The sequence below is a fragment of the Hemiscyllium ocellatum genome, chromosome 47 (assembly GCF_020745735.1).
Source record: "Hemiscyllium ocellatum isolate sHemOce1 chromosome 47, sHemOce1.pat.X.cur, whole genome shotgun sequence".
NCBI classification, from domain to species: Eukaryota; Metazoa; Chordata; class Chondrichthyes; order Orectolobiformes; family Hemiscylliidae; genus Hemiscyllium; species Hemiscyllium ocellatum.
The window spans coordinates 8114803-8131329 of NC_083447.1; the positions used below are offsets into that span (position 1 = coordinate 8114803).

The 16527-nt window shown below is 47.1% G+C and overlaps 1 protein-coding gene across 2 annotated transcripts in view; it reads right to left on the reverse strand.

The window, feature by feature from the left end:
- The window catches only part of eml2 (EMAP like 2), a 67781-nt gene that overhangs the window by 26185 nt on the left and 25069 nt on the right, over window positions 1-16527 (reverse strand). For both annotated transcript variants that reach the window (XM_060856164.1, XM_060856165.1), the window contains 7 exons: window positions 15025-15135; window positions 13615-13710; window positions 10719-10853; window positions 7640-7739; window positions 4502-4656; window positions 3344-3469; window positions 46-177 (listed from right to left, as the gene is read on the reverse strand). In XM_060856164.1, the coding sequence (XP_060712147.1) occupies window positions 46-177; window positions 3344-3469; window positions 4502-4656; window positions 7640-7739; window positions 10719-10853; window positions 13615-13710; window positions 15025-15135 (855 nt within the window). The remainder of the gene's footprint in view (window positions 1-45; window positions 178-3343; window positions 3470-4501; window positions 4657-7639; window positions 7740-10718; window positions 10854-13614; window positions 13711-15024; window positions 15136-16527) is intronic.

Genomic DNA, 16527 nt, shown 5'->3' on the forward strand with positions numbered 1-16527 from the left:
AATCCTGGTGATAAAGTAATGACCTGTACTTTCTCAGTGACTTACATCCAGAGTCTTAGTCCAGACTGGCTGGTGTGACGTGGAGTCCCAGAGATGGATCAACTTGTCCTGCCCACACGTCACAAACCTGTCCTGACCCGGGTGAGCAGAGAGTCCCCACAGCTCATCAGTGTGACCCTGCGGAGGAAGGTTAACACTGTGACACAAGAATCACGTAGGGGAGAGCATACACCTTCATCCTGCGAAACAGAGAGGCTTAAGTTTGTTCCCACACACCTGATCGAGAACAGGAGCAAAAACAATTTAAAAAAATTATATGAACATATGATTTTTTAAAATTCTTTGAGGAACAGCCAAAGAGGAGGATTCGGAAGAGAAATAGCTGGTCAGAGATGGACAGCATGGAAATAGACCCTTCGGTCCAACTCATCCATGCCGACCAGATATCCTAACTTACTCTAATCCCATTTGCCAGCACCTGGCCCATATCCCTCTAAACCCTTCCTATTTCATATACCCACCCAGATGCCTTTTGAATGCTATAATTGTATCAGCCTCCACCACTTCCTCCTGCAGCTCATTCCTTGCTCAGCACGACGTTGCCCCTCAAGTTCCCTTTTAAATCTTTCACCTTTCACCTTAAAAGATATGCCCTCTAGTTTTGGACTCCCCTACCCAGAGAAAGAAAAATGACCTTGGCTATTCACACGCCTCATGATTTTTTATAAGTCTCTAAAGGTTCCCTCCTCAGCCTCCGACACTCCAGGGAAAACAACCCCAGCCTATTCAAATCACTCTCTATTGCTGAAACCGTCCAACCCTGGCAATAACCTTCTAAATCTTTTCTGAACCCTTTCAACATCCTTCCTATAGCAGGGAGGGCAGAATTGAACAGCTTTCCAAAAGCAGCCTAACCAATGTCTTGTATAGCTGCAACATGAACTCCCAACCCCTATACTCAATGCTCTGACCAATAAAGATGAGTGTACCAAACATCGTCTTGTCTCGGATGCTGCCTGACCTGCTGTGCTTTTCCAGCACCACTCTGACCCAGACTCTGGTTTCCAGCATCCACAGCCCTTGTTTTTACCTCGTGGATTTTAACCCTACTGCGAATCCTCTTGCAAGGATGCCTCTCTTGAAGAAGTTTTCCTCCTCTCTCTACAAGTGTCTCAGGGAGTCTCTCTCTCACTGGTCATCTCCTCTGCCCTGAAGCTCTTCAACCATGTCCTCTCTGACCTATCACCTCCACCCCCATTCACCTATTGTACTCTATGCTACTTTCTCCCCACTCCCCCTCTCATTTATCTCTCCACCCTGGAGGCTCCCAGCCTCATTCCTGATGAAGGGCTTTTGCCTGAAACGTCAATTTTCCTGCTCCTCGGATGCTGCCTGACCTGCTGTGCTTTTCCAGCACCACTCTGATCTAGACTCTGTGCCTCCTCTGTCAAAGATCATGATTGGCCCATTTTTCCAATGACTGGGTCATGGCAACTATTTACTTCCTGCCCTCACTCCCCACATCTGGTGGGGACATATATTTCATGGTAGGCAAGAATAAACAATTATACAGCACCTTGCAGAGTGAAAAGCTTACAAAAGGTATTGGGGCTTTCGAAAATTAAACACAATGCTAACAAAAGGAAATGTTTGGAATTTTGGGCATCCGATCTTTTAAAATAAAAAGGAGACATTTTAAAGAAAAAAGTCTTGAAGAAAACAAAAACAGTGGGCGGCACGGTGGCACAGTGGTTAGCACTGCTTCCTCACAGCGCCCGAGACCCAGGTTCAATTCCCGACTCAGGTGACTGACTGTGTGGAGTTTGCACGTTCTCCCTGTCTGCGTGGGTTTCCTCCGGGTGCTCCGGTTTCCTCCCACAGTCACAAAGATGTGCGGGTCAGGTGAATTGGCCATGCTAAATTGCCCGTAGTGTTAGGTAAGGGGTGATGTAGGGGTATGGGTGGGTTGCGCTTCGGTGGGTCGCGCTTCGGTGGGTCGGTGTGGACTTGTTGGGCCGAAGGGCCTGTTTCCACACTAAGTAATGTAATCTTAAAAAAAAGGACAGAAAGAGAGATAGACGGGTGGAGGGAGTTAGAGAGAGCTTCAGAGCATGGGGTTCAGGGAACTGAAGGCACAGCGACTGGTGGTGGATGCTCACGAGGCTGAGATTGGGGAAGAGCTGAGATTTCAGAGGGTGAGGAAGAACACAAAGATAGGCTAGAGCGATTTGCAAAGAAGCATGAGAATTTTACAATCGGAACCACCGTTCAAAGGGCCTAGGCAGATCAACGCGCACTGGGTGGGTGGGGGAGACAGTAGAACAACATGGCACAAACTAAAGGCACTTCACTTCACTTCAGAGAATCCAAGGACACTGAAGTCACACAAAAACAATTTCTGGATTAGTGGTACTGGAAGAGCACAGCAGTTCAGGCAGCATCCAACGAGCAGCAAAATCGACGTTTCGGGCAAAAGCCCTTCATCAGGAATAAAGGCAGTGAGCCTGAAAGCGTGGAGAGATAAGCTAGAGGAGGGTGGGGGTGGGGAGAGAGCAGCATAGAGTACAATAGGTGAGTGGGGGAGGGGATGAAGGTGATAGGTCAGGGAGGAGAGGGTGGAGTGGATAGGTGGAAAAGGAGCTAGGCAGGTCGGACAAGTCCGGACAAGTCATGGGGACAGTGCTGAGCTGGAAGTTTGCAACTAGGATGAGGTGGGGGAAGGGGAAATGAGGAAGCTGTTGAAGTCCACATTGATGCCCTGGGGTTGAAGTGTTCCGAGGCGGAAGATGAGGCGTTCTTCCTCCAGGCATCTGCTGGTGAGGGAGCGGCAGTGAAGGAGGCCCAGGATCTCCATGTCCTCGGCAGAGTGGGAGGGGGAGTCACCTCATACAAAGACAAACCTACTGGTAAAAATCTTCTTTCTTCTTCAAAACGCTCAGAGCCAGCACAGGAGATAACAAGGACCAGGGGTTTCATTTAACATGAATTCGCTTTATAGTTGTGGCCCATAGCTCAGTGACATCCTCCATACACCAGTCCCTTCACCCTTCATTCCTCTTCCAGCATTGTTCCTTAAAAAGTGTTACACACTGCCCAATTAAACAACCTCGCCATCTCTCCTCAGCACCTTCGGAAAACAGTCATCACTCAAAAACCTCCCTCTCAACCAGCATTCATTCATTAGCTGCCTGAAGCATACCACAGAGCACCAGGGATGCTACGCTGACTGCAGTTAAAAAAGGTCTTTTCCCCCCAGGACAGAGAGTTAAAGACAATCGACATGAAAAAGGGTGAGGGGAGGGTAAAATAAAAAGGATTTTGTTCAACGTTTGCAGTTTCTTACTTGTACAATAGGGCAGTATCCCCCGCTCAGTGTGCCTTGGAGAATGCAGTTCCTTGTTGTGCCAATAAATAATCCATCGCCTTTTCCTTCTGCAATTGTCCTCACCGGGCCAAAGGCCTCAGGAATCTGTGTTTAATAAAAAAACAAATACACAAGACAGGACATTAAGGGAAACACAATTTGGATGGACCTGTATCATCCAGTAGGTGGAAGCAGAGTTATTAGGGTCATTTAAGCGACACGCTGGACATGCACGTGGATAGCAGTGAGTTGAGGGATGCGTAGGTTAAGTTATGTTATTTTATATTAGGATTAAATCTCGGCACAACATCATGGGCCAAATGGCCTGTTCTGCGCTGTACTTTTCTATGTTCTATGTTTAGCCTCTCCAGAATCAGTCAATCCACTACAGAAGGAACGTCGTGAGGTTTACACCACACCCAAAAGAGGGAGACCATTCAGCCCATCATATTTACACTAACTGGAAACAAGTAGTCCTGCCCAAAACTCAGCTTCCAGTTCTTGGCCTATAGCACCCTGACAGGGACAGCACCTCAAGTCCACATCTAAAGCAGTTTTCTTTATATAATGATGATGAGGGTTTCCACCTTCCAGGCAGTGAGCTCCAAGCCTCTACCACCCTGTGTTTTTTCAAGTTCCCTCTAACCACAGGAGACACAGTCTCAGGATAAAGGGTCAAATCATTTGGGATCAAGGAGAAATTACTTTACTCCAAAAAAAAAAGGTTGTGTCTCTTTGGAGCTCAAGCTCAAAAGGCAGTGGAGTCTCCATCACTGATATTGAGAAAAGGATTTTGGTGTCTCGCGAAATCGCAAATATGGACTTTAAAGCTGCCCTCATATGGGGCAAGTTTGGTCACATAGAAGAGTGAGGACTGCAAATGCCGGTGATCAGAGTGCGTGGTGCTGGAAAAGCACAGCAGGTCAGGCAGCAGCCGGGGAGCAGGAGAGTTGAGGGCATCAGGAATGAGGTTACGCTCGAAACATTGACTCTCCTGCCCCTCGGATGCTGCCTGAGCGGCTGTGCTTTCCCAGCACCGCACTGAGACGGAGGTTAGTCACAGGGAGACCCACAGTGGCTCGTCAGCAAGGTTACCCCAGAGTTGAATCGGAGCACTGAAACAGGTTTCCTAATCACCTCGGTTTCCTGGACCTTGTGGTACTGCCTGTCCCAGAGGATGACTTTGCGGTCTTTCCCTCCACCGGACACAAGGGTCCCATCATTCAGCACGCAGAGGCTGAAAATGCCACCTTCATGAGCCCCCTGAACCGCCGAGCTGATCCGGTTAGTTCCTGCAAAAACAGAAAGAGAGATGAACCACATCGCAGGGAGGATAAACCATTGAGCAGAAACTAGGGGACTGCACATCAGAAAGAGTGGGTAAAAAGAGAATTAAATGCTAATCTCTACCCTCCGAAAACTGGATGCACCACAGAAACAGTGGGAGTATATCTTGTTCCAATGTTATATAAAAAAAAGCTGAAAGAGACGGCACGGTGGCACAGTGGTTAGCACTGCTGCCTCACAGCGCCAGAGACCCGGGTTCAATTCCCGGTTCAGGAGACTGTGTGGAGTTTGCACATTCTCCCCGTGTCTGCGTGGGTTTGCTCCGGTTTCCTCCTGCAGGCCAGGTGAATTGGCCATGCTAAATTGCCCGTAGTGTTAGGTAAGGGGTTAATGTAGGGGTATGGGTGGGTTGCGCTTCGGCGGGTTGGTGTGGGCTTGTTGGGCCGAAGGGCCTGTTTCCACACTGTAAGTAATCTAATGTAGACATTTTGTTGAATTTGCTGTTGGGGTTTTAGTCATTGAAATGAGAACATCTTCCTCATTGATGCTCTATAACTTATGAAGAGAAGTCTTATCAGAATGCCTCTACCTTCTCCTCAGAGGGAGAGGAACCCCATTTCTGCTTTATCTTGGTACTTTAAGCCAGTTCTGCTCCCTGGCCGTGGAAGAACCCCAGTCTGGGGTATCACTGGGATGTTTCCCCATATTAAAACGAGCAGCAGGCAGCCTTGGAGGAGGGCAAGAAAGACTTTTCAGCTACATATGTAAAGCACAATCTTAATTTACAGCCATACCAAGTAGATGCCCAACCCAATACCTTACTGTCCAAGTCAAAATGTGTGGCACTGGGTCAGCACAACAGGTCAGGCAGCACCTTACTGTCCAAATCAGCCACCCTGTCACCTGCGCGTTCTAGACTGGTATCTTCTCTTACTGATGAAAGTCAAGTGATCAGCTGCAGGAATTAACATGGGGCAGCACAGTGGCTCAGTGGTTAGCACTGCTGCCTCCAGGGGCCTGGGTTCGATTCCTGCCTGTGTGACGTTTAAACATTCTCCCAGTGTCTGTGTGGGTTTCCTCCCACAGTCCAAAGACGTGCAGGTTAGGAGAATTGGCTGTGCTAAATCGCCCATGGTGTTAGGTGCATTAGTCAGGGGTAAACATAGGTTAGGGGAATGGATTACTCTTCAGAGATGTGGTGTGGGCATGTTGAGCCAAAGACCCTGTTTCCATACTGTAGGCATTCATTTACACGATCCTCATTATACTCAAATTATGGACACCCTTCCCCGAAACGTAGAAGTTGACATTGGTCACAGAGAGCAACAACTGATGGCAACTTTAACCTGAGTGTCAACATGCCTCAGAGGAGGGCTGAGATTTAGAAGGTAAGCTCAGCTGGAGAGAGAACTGAACCCACACTGTTGGCATCACTGTTGCAAGCCAGCTGTCCAGCCAACTGGCACTTCCTCTCCTCCACCTCCAGCTTTATAGTAATCAGCTGGTCAATAATAGCATGACTGATCTGCAGCACAACTCCATCCACCAGACTTGGGTCCATGATCCTTAAAAACTCTTGTGCCCAAATTCCCACTGTTAAAGCATTTCATATGATCCTGACTGGGAGAGGAAGACACGTTTCCACTTCCTGTGTTGGTATGGGATACACATGGTTGGCTGTCCTATGTGATGGTGATGCCTCTTAGTCCAGGACTCACATGCACATCTAGGGAACTGCCCCTCAAGATCATACAATTCAGGATGAAGTTTAGGGTGAGAGGGAAAAGATTTAAAAGGGACATCATTTTCACACAGAGGGTGGTGCATGTGTGGAATGAGCTGCCAGAGGAAGTGGTGGAGGCTGGTACAATGACAACATTTAAAAAGGCATCTGGATGGGTATATGAATAGGAAGGGTTTGGAGGGATATAGGCCAAGTGCTGGCAGGTGGGACTAGATTAATGTAGGAAAGCTGATTGATGTGGGCTGGTTATACTGAAGGGTTTCCATGCTGTACATCTCTGACCATTCAGCCCGTTGTGCCTACTCTTGCAGTCAACAGTATCAACAGATTGGTCTGAAGGCTGTCTCAGAACTCCTTTCCTTTCTGTTCTCTGTAACCATGGACTAACTTTTGAGTTACACAGGTCTGATGAAGGGCTTATGCCCGAAACGTCGAATTTCTTGTTCCTTGGATGCTGCCTAACCTGCTGTGCTTTAACCAGCAACACATTTTCAGCTGTGATCTCCAGCATCTGCAGACCTCATTTTTTTTTTTACCCGTTACACAGGTCTGTCCAACTTCACTGCTTTCCTTGGAGGGAAAAGGAGGAGCAACAGCAAGAGAGAGAATCCCAAAGACTAAAAGACTCCCAGATGAAATTCCAACTTATCTCCAGGTGAGAAACCCCCTCAGTTTAATTCTACCGGCCCCCATAACCAGAAACATCCTCTCAGCATCCAGGCTATCAGAATCTTAGGTTTCAAGAAGATCACATCAGGTTCTCCCAAACTCCAACGAGTACAGGCCTAACCTGGCCTCAAGAGGCAACAGATTCACCCCAGGAATCGGCAGAGAGTGATCCTTCCCTGAACAACTACCAAAGTGTAATCCTTTAAAAGTGTACTCCGTACTCCAGGTGCAGTCTCAAGGCCCTGTCAAGTCATATCAAAAAAACTTTCAAACTTCACTCGCGATGCAATAAAGGCCGACATCGATCGGTCCTGCCTCAAACGCACGCAGGTACGACAAGTTGTGATTCATAACACCCAGACTCCCCTGCACCTCAGCATTCTGCAATCCCTCACACATTAAACCTCAAAAGTCTGTTGCAAGGTACACCCGAATGGCCAGAGGCCCCACACAAAAAAAAGACATCATGCGAATGTACGTGTCTTTCGGTTTCTGTTGTCTTTAAAGCAGATTCCACTACAGCAGGTCCAGAAACACTGGCCACTTTTGCGATCAGTTACCTATTCCTTCCTTACCTTTTCCCCAAACAACCAGATTTCCACTTGAGTCACCAGTGATCACATCCCCATTTTCAGAAAAAGCCAAACACAGAAGGTATTTGGGTTTCTCTTGCTTCTGTAAAAACAAAAAATAAAAGTTTCAAACAATAAAAAGAATCAAGTGATTAACAGCCCCAAAAATAAAAGGCCATTCGGTCCATCACAGCTGCACTGGCTCTTTGAAACAGTCGTCCAAATAGTCCGACATGCCTTCCAATTTTCTCCTTCAGAAAAATAAAAGGATCGATCGATGTAGGGGCAGCACGGTGGCTCAGTGGTTAACACTACTGCCTCACAGCACCAGGGACCTGGGTTCGATTCCAGCCTCGAGTGACTGTGTGTGTGTGGAGTTTGCACATTCTCCCCGCGTCTGCGTAGGGATGCTCCGGTTTCCTCCCACAGTCCAAAAGGTGTGCAGGTTAGGATGGATTGGCCATGGGAACTTGCCCCATAGTGTCCAGAGATGCACAGGCTAGGTGGATTGGCCATGAGAATTATAGGGGGTGGGATGTTTTTTGGAGGGTTGTGAACTCTATGGGCTGCTTCCACACTATTGAATAAAACAGCCAGAGCTCCCCAATTGGGTTTGTTAACCTGGGCTCCGTCAATTAGATCTACTCAGCCCTTGTGCCAATGACCACACGGACAGAGACAGAAAATTGGAGTTGAGGGTTATTAGATCAGACTCTCATTGAGTCCACATTGATGTTCAATGGGCTGAATGGTCCACTTTTGCTCCTGTGTCATCTAGTCCCTTAAAATCCCAAAAGTGCACAAGGCCGGTGGGACTAGATTGGGTTGGGATATCCAGACAGCATGGACATGTTGGACCGAAGGGTCTGTTTCCATGCTGTACATCTATGGCTACTTTGCCTCGACCCTGAATAAACCCAGCAGCTGAGCGCTGAGATAGAGTATTTGAAAGATTCAAATTAATCTAAAAAAAAACTTCATCTCCACCTTAAAATAGATATCCTTTATTATGAAGTTGTCGGTCCTATTTCTAGATTCCCCAGTGGGGAGGTTTGAAGGGGGAAAGAGAGAGTGGGGGGAAAAACAATGTCTTCACTATACTGGGTAGAGCCAAAGAGAGTGACTGGGTCCACAGATTTATCATCTGGATAGGGACCCCTACCCTTGTCCCTACAGTCTCAAGCCCCAGTAGAGAAAGAAAAAAGCTGGTCTCAAAATGTCAAAAACTTTTGCTTTTGATTTAAGTATAATAAAAGCACAAACTGTGTACAGGTCATGTTTTAACCTCTACAGGCAAGACAGGACCAATTCCCAGTCTACATGTAATCGTCCCAATGACCACGTAAACTAATCGCCTACTAACATTTTTGCATGTCCACAGTTTTAAAAAGGAACACCGCTCAAATCCCAGAGAGATGGGACAGTGATGGAGTGCCATTCTCAATGACTTGTACCTCAGATATTTCCTGAAAAAAAACAAATTGTACTGAACAACTGACCTGATGGAATTTTACAAGAGTGCGAGGGGCATGGATAAAATGGATGGTCAGAGACCCTCACCCTCCCAGGGTGGAAACGTCAGTTACTAAGGGGATGCAGGTTTAAGGTATAAAGGTGGTGGTGGAGGAGGAGGGATTGTGTTGAGGAAGCTTTGATGTATTTTTGAATGCTCGAATGGATGTTGAAATTTGATTGATCTAGAAATCCCAGCGCAGGGCTGCTAGCTACCCTACACAAAATGGTGGTGATGTAGATCCCCTCCTGCTCTATGACCCTCGATTAGAGTTCCCCCTTACCTCCGGCCTTGTGTTACCATTGGGACGGGGGTTTAAGAAGAGTCGGAGTGGAAAGCAGGTTGGCCACTCCCTCTGTCTGACTGAGCAGCCAATTAAGTATCACCTGAAAGGGAAGGTGCTGTTGGGATGGACTCCACACCCAATGCGACATCTAGACCATGACATCATGGCCACAAGTTTATAAAGGACCACTGCTCAAATCCCACAGGAGATGGGACAGTGACGGAGTGCCATTCTCAATGGCTTGCATCTCCGACACCTCCTGCAAAAATATTCTACTGAATAACTGGGTGGCACAATGGTTAGCACTGTTGCCTCACAGCACCAGAGACCTGGGGTCGATTCCGGCCTTAGGCGACTGACTGTGTGGAGTTTGCACATTCTCCCCGTGTCTGCGTGGGTTTCCTCCTGGTGCTCTGGTTTCCTCCCACAGTCCAAAAATGTGCGGGTTAGGTGAATTGGCCATGCTAAATTGTGTTAGGTGTAGGGGAATGGGTCTGGTGGGTAGTGGGTGGCGGGTCGGTGTGGACTTGTTGGGCCGAAGGGCCTGTTTCCACACTAAGTAATCTAACCTAAACTGTTCTGATGGAATTTTACAAGATGGAGAGAGGAATGGATGGTCAGAGATTTTCCACCAGGCTAGGGTGGTAGGGTGGCATGGTGGCTCAGTGGTTAGCATTGCTGCCTCACAGCACCAGGGTCTCAGGTTCGATTCCAGCCTCAGGTGATCGTCTGTGTGGAGTTTGCATGTTCTCTCAGTGTCTGTGTGGGTTTCCTCCGGGTGCTCCGGTTTCCTCCCACAGCCCAAAGATGCGCAAGTCAGGTGAATCGGCCGTGCTAAAGTGCCCCATAGTGTTATAGGTGGATCAGTCAGAGGGAAATGGGTCTGGGTGGGTGACCCTTCAGAGGGTCAGTGTGGACTGGTTGGGCTGAAGGGCCTGCTTCCACACTGTAGGGGAGTCTAACCTTAAGGCTAGAAATTAGAGTTACTAAGGGATGCAGGTTTAAGGCATAAAGGGGGGAATTAAAAGATGTGAGGCACTTTTTTAAAAAAAAGATAACTAGTGTCTGGAATACACTGCCAGAGGTGGTGATGTTTACAATGCATCTGGACAGATGTAGGAATAGATGGATAAGGATTGTGTACAGGCAGACGGTTTTTAAGTTTAGAAAGCTGTCATGTGTCAGCGCAGGGTTAGTGGGCCGAAGGGCCTGTCCCTGAGCAGCTCTTCCAGTAGCACAAGGGGCTTTCCCACCACCCCATCTGAAAGAACAAAGCAGCTCACCTCAAAAATGCCATGCTTCTTAGAAAGAGTGTTGCCTTCCATCGTCCAGAAGCAAATGTGGGATTTGCCGCAGGTGATGAGGAGCTGGGCTTCGGTGGGGTGGAAACTCACTGCCAGCACAGACTCGTTGGAACACTGTGTAAAAACAAAAGAACGTGGAACACACAGACAGAGGTTAGACAGGCAGCTGCACACATGGAGAAACTCCCTTCCAATGGGCACAAGGTGGCTACAGGGCATTACATGACTAAGAAATACAAAAGGCAGGAGTGGGTATTCAGCCCATTGAGCCTGTACTCAATGTAATATGGCCTTGGCTGATGTGGAGCTTCAATTCCACTTCCCCCCAACTGCTCCCCAGTCTTAAACATACTCAATGACAGAACATGAGACAGCCTTCAATTTGATGGTCTTGGGATGGGTTGAGAACGCTCTTTAAATGAGATCCCTTTTATGTTGAGTCTGATAAGCTCACAATGCTGCCCCCAATGGTGCCTGCTAAAATGGCAGGTATCTTTGTTGGGTTTAGTTTGAAGAAGGCCACTTATTTCGAAGTCTCTTTATCCAACAATAACACTACAGGACGGGTTCAGTCCATCAGAATATAAAGGCCTGCTTCCAGGGAAGGTACATGGCATCGTTAACAGAAGGGATGGGGCTCGGGTGTTGGTAAGTATTTTGTAATTCTGTTTATGTATTCATCCTTTTTTTTCCCAAAATCACACACAAATGCCAAAATCACTGTTTTTTTTGTTTTCCCTTTTGAAACACTAACCACCACCACCAGTAACATAGCCATGTAGCCAATTAGATCATAGAATCCCTACAGGGTGGAAGCTGGCCATTTGGCCCATCGAGTTCACACCAACCCTCCAAACAGCATCTCACCTGGACCCACCCTCCAATCCTATCCCTGTAACCCTACATTCCCCATGGCCAATCCACCCTGACCTGCACATCTTTGGGCTGTGGGAGGAAACCAGGAGCACCTGAAGGAAGCCCACATGGAGACATGGGGAGAATGGGCAGACTGAATACAGACACAGTCGCCCCGAGGCTGGAATCGAACCCAGGTCCCTAGTGCTGTAAGGCAGCAATGCTAACCACTGAGCCACCACGCCACCTTAGGGCTCAGCCAGGACCTTTCACACGTCTACAATGTAGAAAGCCCTAAGCCAGGATCATACCCCTAGGCCAATGAGCTATTGCCACAGGTTTATGTGCAAAGCCCATTGAGGGCAATGCAAAACATGAAAAGGTGAAGGGGAGATGGGAAGAGAAGAGAGGGACTAAAATGGTTACATTAGTTCAACATCTTTTATAAAGATCTTGGAGTGCAGTTACTAGCGGTGTTCCACAAGGATCTGTTCTGGGACCATTGTTGTTTGTCATTTTATAAATGACCTAGAGGAGGGGCTTGAAGGCTGGGTGAGCAAGTTTGCGGATGACACGAAAGTCGGTGGAGTTGTGGACAGCGAAGAAGGATGTGGCAGATTACAGCGGGACATAGATAAGTTGCAGAGCTGGGCAGAAAGGTGGCAAATGGAGTTCAATGTAGCTAAGTGTGAAATCATTCACTTTGGTAAGAGTAACAAGAAGGTGGATTACTGGGCTAATGGTAGGCTACTTGGTAGTGTGGATGAGCAGAGGGATCTTGGTGTCCATGTACACAGATCTCTGAAAGTTGCCACCCAGATAAATAGTGCTGTGAAGAAGGCATATGGTGTACTGGGCTTTATTGGTAGAGGAATTGAGTTCCGGAGTCCTGAGGTCATGTTGTAGTTGTATAAGACTCTGGTGCAGCCTCATCTGAAGTATTGTGTGCAGTTTTGGTCGCCATACTATAGGAAGGATGTGGAAGCACTGGAACGAGTGCAGAGGAGGTTTACCAGGATGTTGCCTGGTATTGTAGGAAGATTGTATGAGGAAAGGCTGAGGCACTTGGGGCTGTTTTCATTGGAGAAAAGAAGGTTTAGGGGAGATTTGATAGAGGTGTATAAGATGATTAGGGGTTTAGATAGGGTTGACAGTGAGAACCTTTTTCCACTAATGGAGTCAGCTGTTACTAGGGGACACAGCTTTAAATTAAGGGGTGGTAGGTATAGGACAGATGTTAGGGGTAGATTCTTTACTCAGCGGGTTGTGAGTTCACGGAATGCCCTGCCAGTAGCAGTGGTGGACTCTCCCTCTTTATGGTCATTTAAGCGGGCATTGGATAAGCATATGGAGGTTATTGGGCTAGTGTAGGTTAGGTCGGCTTCAGTCGGCGCAACAGAGGGCCGAATGGCCTGTACTGCGCTGTATTTTTCTATATTCTATCTCAGGCTAGACTTAAGACTAAATATTCCTCATACCCGATGCCCGAAACATCGATTCTCCTGCTCCTTGGATGATGCCTGACCTGTGCTTTTCCAGCACTACACTCAACTCTAATCTCCAGCATCTGCAGTCCACACTTTCCCCTTACGACTAAATATGCATTACTGATAGATACATGGAACTTAACACTGAACTGGAACTGAACTAAATCTGGTCAGCTTCTCCCAGGGAAAGAGTCCCTTCATAGTTGGGCCTTATCTTGACATTATTCAACTCTACACTAATAAATGGGCCTTTTACAAAACATTAACATCAAACAGAGACTTCAATTTTATTTATTATTCATTCACAGGATGGATGCCTCAGCTAGCACTTATTGCCCATTCCAGTAGAGATGTAGTGATGATGTGCCAACAGAGAGGGAGATGGTGTGATTGCCATGTGACATTGTATGCCTCACAGGAAATGAGGCAATCTCATTTGCAAATGATGCAGTCATCCATGTGAATTACTGAGGGCTGTGGCACATTTCAAACCAGTCACAATAAAAATACAACCAAAAACAATGGTGCCCTACCTTCACGTCAGCCACTTTTAGCTCTTTCTGCCAGTCCCAAACAGAGAGGACATGTTCATTGGAATCATCCACTGCACAAAGGTGAACCCCTCCATTCTGCTCAATTCAAATAACATAGGGAGAAAAGAAATACACCAGATTCAACATCAGACAGTGACAGAATTGGGAATAGTTTCTGTGCAGGTACCTATATGGAAGATGTATCCACACAGGGGTGTGTGTGGGTGTGTGAGGGGCACTACCTGGGAACTGTCCTCCCCTCTCCTGTAGGAATAGCCAAAGGTCAAGAGGCCTGACAGAGAAGCAGATTCAGGAATTGAAGAGGATTTCACCCAACTCCAGAATCTAACGGCACAGCGAGTAGAACATCACAGCTAAGTAGCATCAGGCTCACGTCCCAACTCCAGGAATTGTTTTGTCCATGATCAACATAAAAGTTAGAAACAGGAGTAAACCTCTGAGCTTGCTCTGCCATTCAACAAGATCATGGCTGATCTGAACACCACATTCCTGTCTGCTGTGGTATGTGCGTGTTCATATTGCAGTTGTTAATAATTAGCCAGCTACATCTCAGTGCATACACTTCACTCCTACTTTGGAGAATAGTGAAGGTACAAACTAAATTGAAACAGACTCGCTACTACAGTCACATTTGCTTCCTCAGTGCCTCCTCCGTACCCAACTCATCCCACACGGACTCCGGGCCACCTTTAAACCAGCAGAGTTCGGATCCAATCAGGACAAACAGTACAGGCTATAGATTTAAAAACACCAGCAACAGTTCCCCTTCAAGATCCTCCACTCCACATTTGCAGCAATGCGCCAGCACCTAACCTCTCTCAACACTGTCCCCATGACCTGTCCATCTTCTTTTCCACCTATCCACTCCACCCTCCTCTCTGACCTATCACCTCCATCCCCATTCACCCATTGTACTCTTTGCTACCCTCCCCCACCCTCCTCTCTGACCTATCACATTCATTCCCACCCCCCACTCACCTATTGTACTCTTTGTTACTTTCTCCCCACCCCCACCCTCCTCTCATTTATCTCTCCACCCTTCAGGCACTCTGCCTCTATTCCTGATGAAAGGCTTTTGCCCAAAACGTCGATTTTCCTGCTCCTCGGATGCTGCCTGGCCTGCTGTGCTTTTCCAGCACCATTCTACTCCAGAATCTGGTTTCCAGCATCTACAGTTATTGTTTTTACAAACTAAACATATCCCTCTCTGATAAAGGGGATAAGTTTAAACATTGTAAAGTGCTTTTGGCTCACATTTCATGTGGGGTGTGTGTGTGTGCGTGCGCACGCGTGACCTCCTAGCCCACAGAGGGGGAAATATTTCCAAAATGGGAATGCATTAAGCAAACGCACAATGGCCTCGAAAACAAATCAATGAATGACACTTACGGACTTAGAGAAGGACACACAAGAAATGCCTCGATCGAAGACTCCAGATCCGATGACGTGCAGTGTGCTGAGGCTCACCGAATCCCACACACGCACGTGAGGTGGAAGATGCTGTTCGGGAAGGGTAGAAAGTTACTTAAAGAGAGTCATAACTGAGGTAACTCCATGAAGGCCGGTATCCGTCACCAAGCCACCCATTATTTACACTAGCATAGTGCTTGACACTGATCCAGCTCCCTCAGAGAGCTCCGAGTGAACAGGACCCCTGACACTTCTGTTTATATTGGTCAGCCAGGGCTCCCTGACTTGAACAGATTAACAGCCCCAACCAGGGAACTCATTCTACGAGAGATTCACCCAGCTGACACCTCTTATGGGCAAAGTTAAAAATCACACAACACCAGGTTATAGTCCAACAGGTTTATTTGGAAGCACTAGCTTTCGGAGCGCTGCTCCTTCATCAAGTGGTTGTGGAGTATAAGATCATAAGACACAGAATTTTAGCAAAAGATTACACAGTGTCATGCAACTGAAATTATATATTGAACAAATCTGATTTAGACTGAGGGAGTACTGCGTTTAAGTGGAAGATCCCTTCTCTTTAAAAAGACACTGATGAGAAAGAATCTCTTCTCTCGAGAGAAGATTATGGAGAACCTTCCAAAGCCACGACCAATTCCATCAGGAAGGACGAGGGCAGCAGATACATGGGAACACCAGCCCCTGCAAGTTCCCCATCACTCACCATCCCACCTTGGAAATAGATCGGAATTCCTTCAGTGTCTCCGGGTCAGAATTCTGAAGTTCCCTCCCTAAGGGCATTATAGCTTGACCCACAGCAGGTGGACTGCAATGGTTCAAGACAACAGCTCACCGCCCCCTCCTCAAGGGCAACTAGGGACTGGTAATAAGTGCTGACCCAGCCAACAACGCCCACATCCCACAAATGAGCATTTAAAGAAGGAAGCTGGCTGGCTGGGTTGTATGGCCTCCTCCTGTTCCCATTTCATATCGTCCCAGAAGCATTTACTGATTCCACAGTGAGTAGTAAGCAGACAAAAAGCCTTTTCCTTGTGTGATAATGTCTAAATAACAAGGAAAACTTCACCACTTTCCACATTTCTCACTAAATTATTCCATATATGTTTGCGGAATTGGGATATCGTGTAGCATTAACAGACTGCATATCTTTCCCACCAGATCCACAGCTCACTGTCAGAACATTCTAGAATGATGACAATAGAGGACCCACTGAAAAGAAACCGGATCAGGCAATTCTGCCTAGAGCCTGCTCAGCCATTCAATATGTTCATGGCCAATCTTTTATTTAATACAACCTTTCCTCATTATCCCAAAATCTTTTAACTCCTTACTATGTGAAATTCTGTAACCTCAGCTTTGAATCTTCACAATGGTTATTCACAGTTGATAGAGTTTCTGTTTTGGAGGACGCAGCCAAAACGATAGAGGGCAGAGTCGTTGATGTTGTTTACACGGACTTTA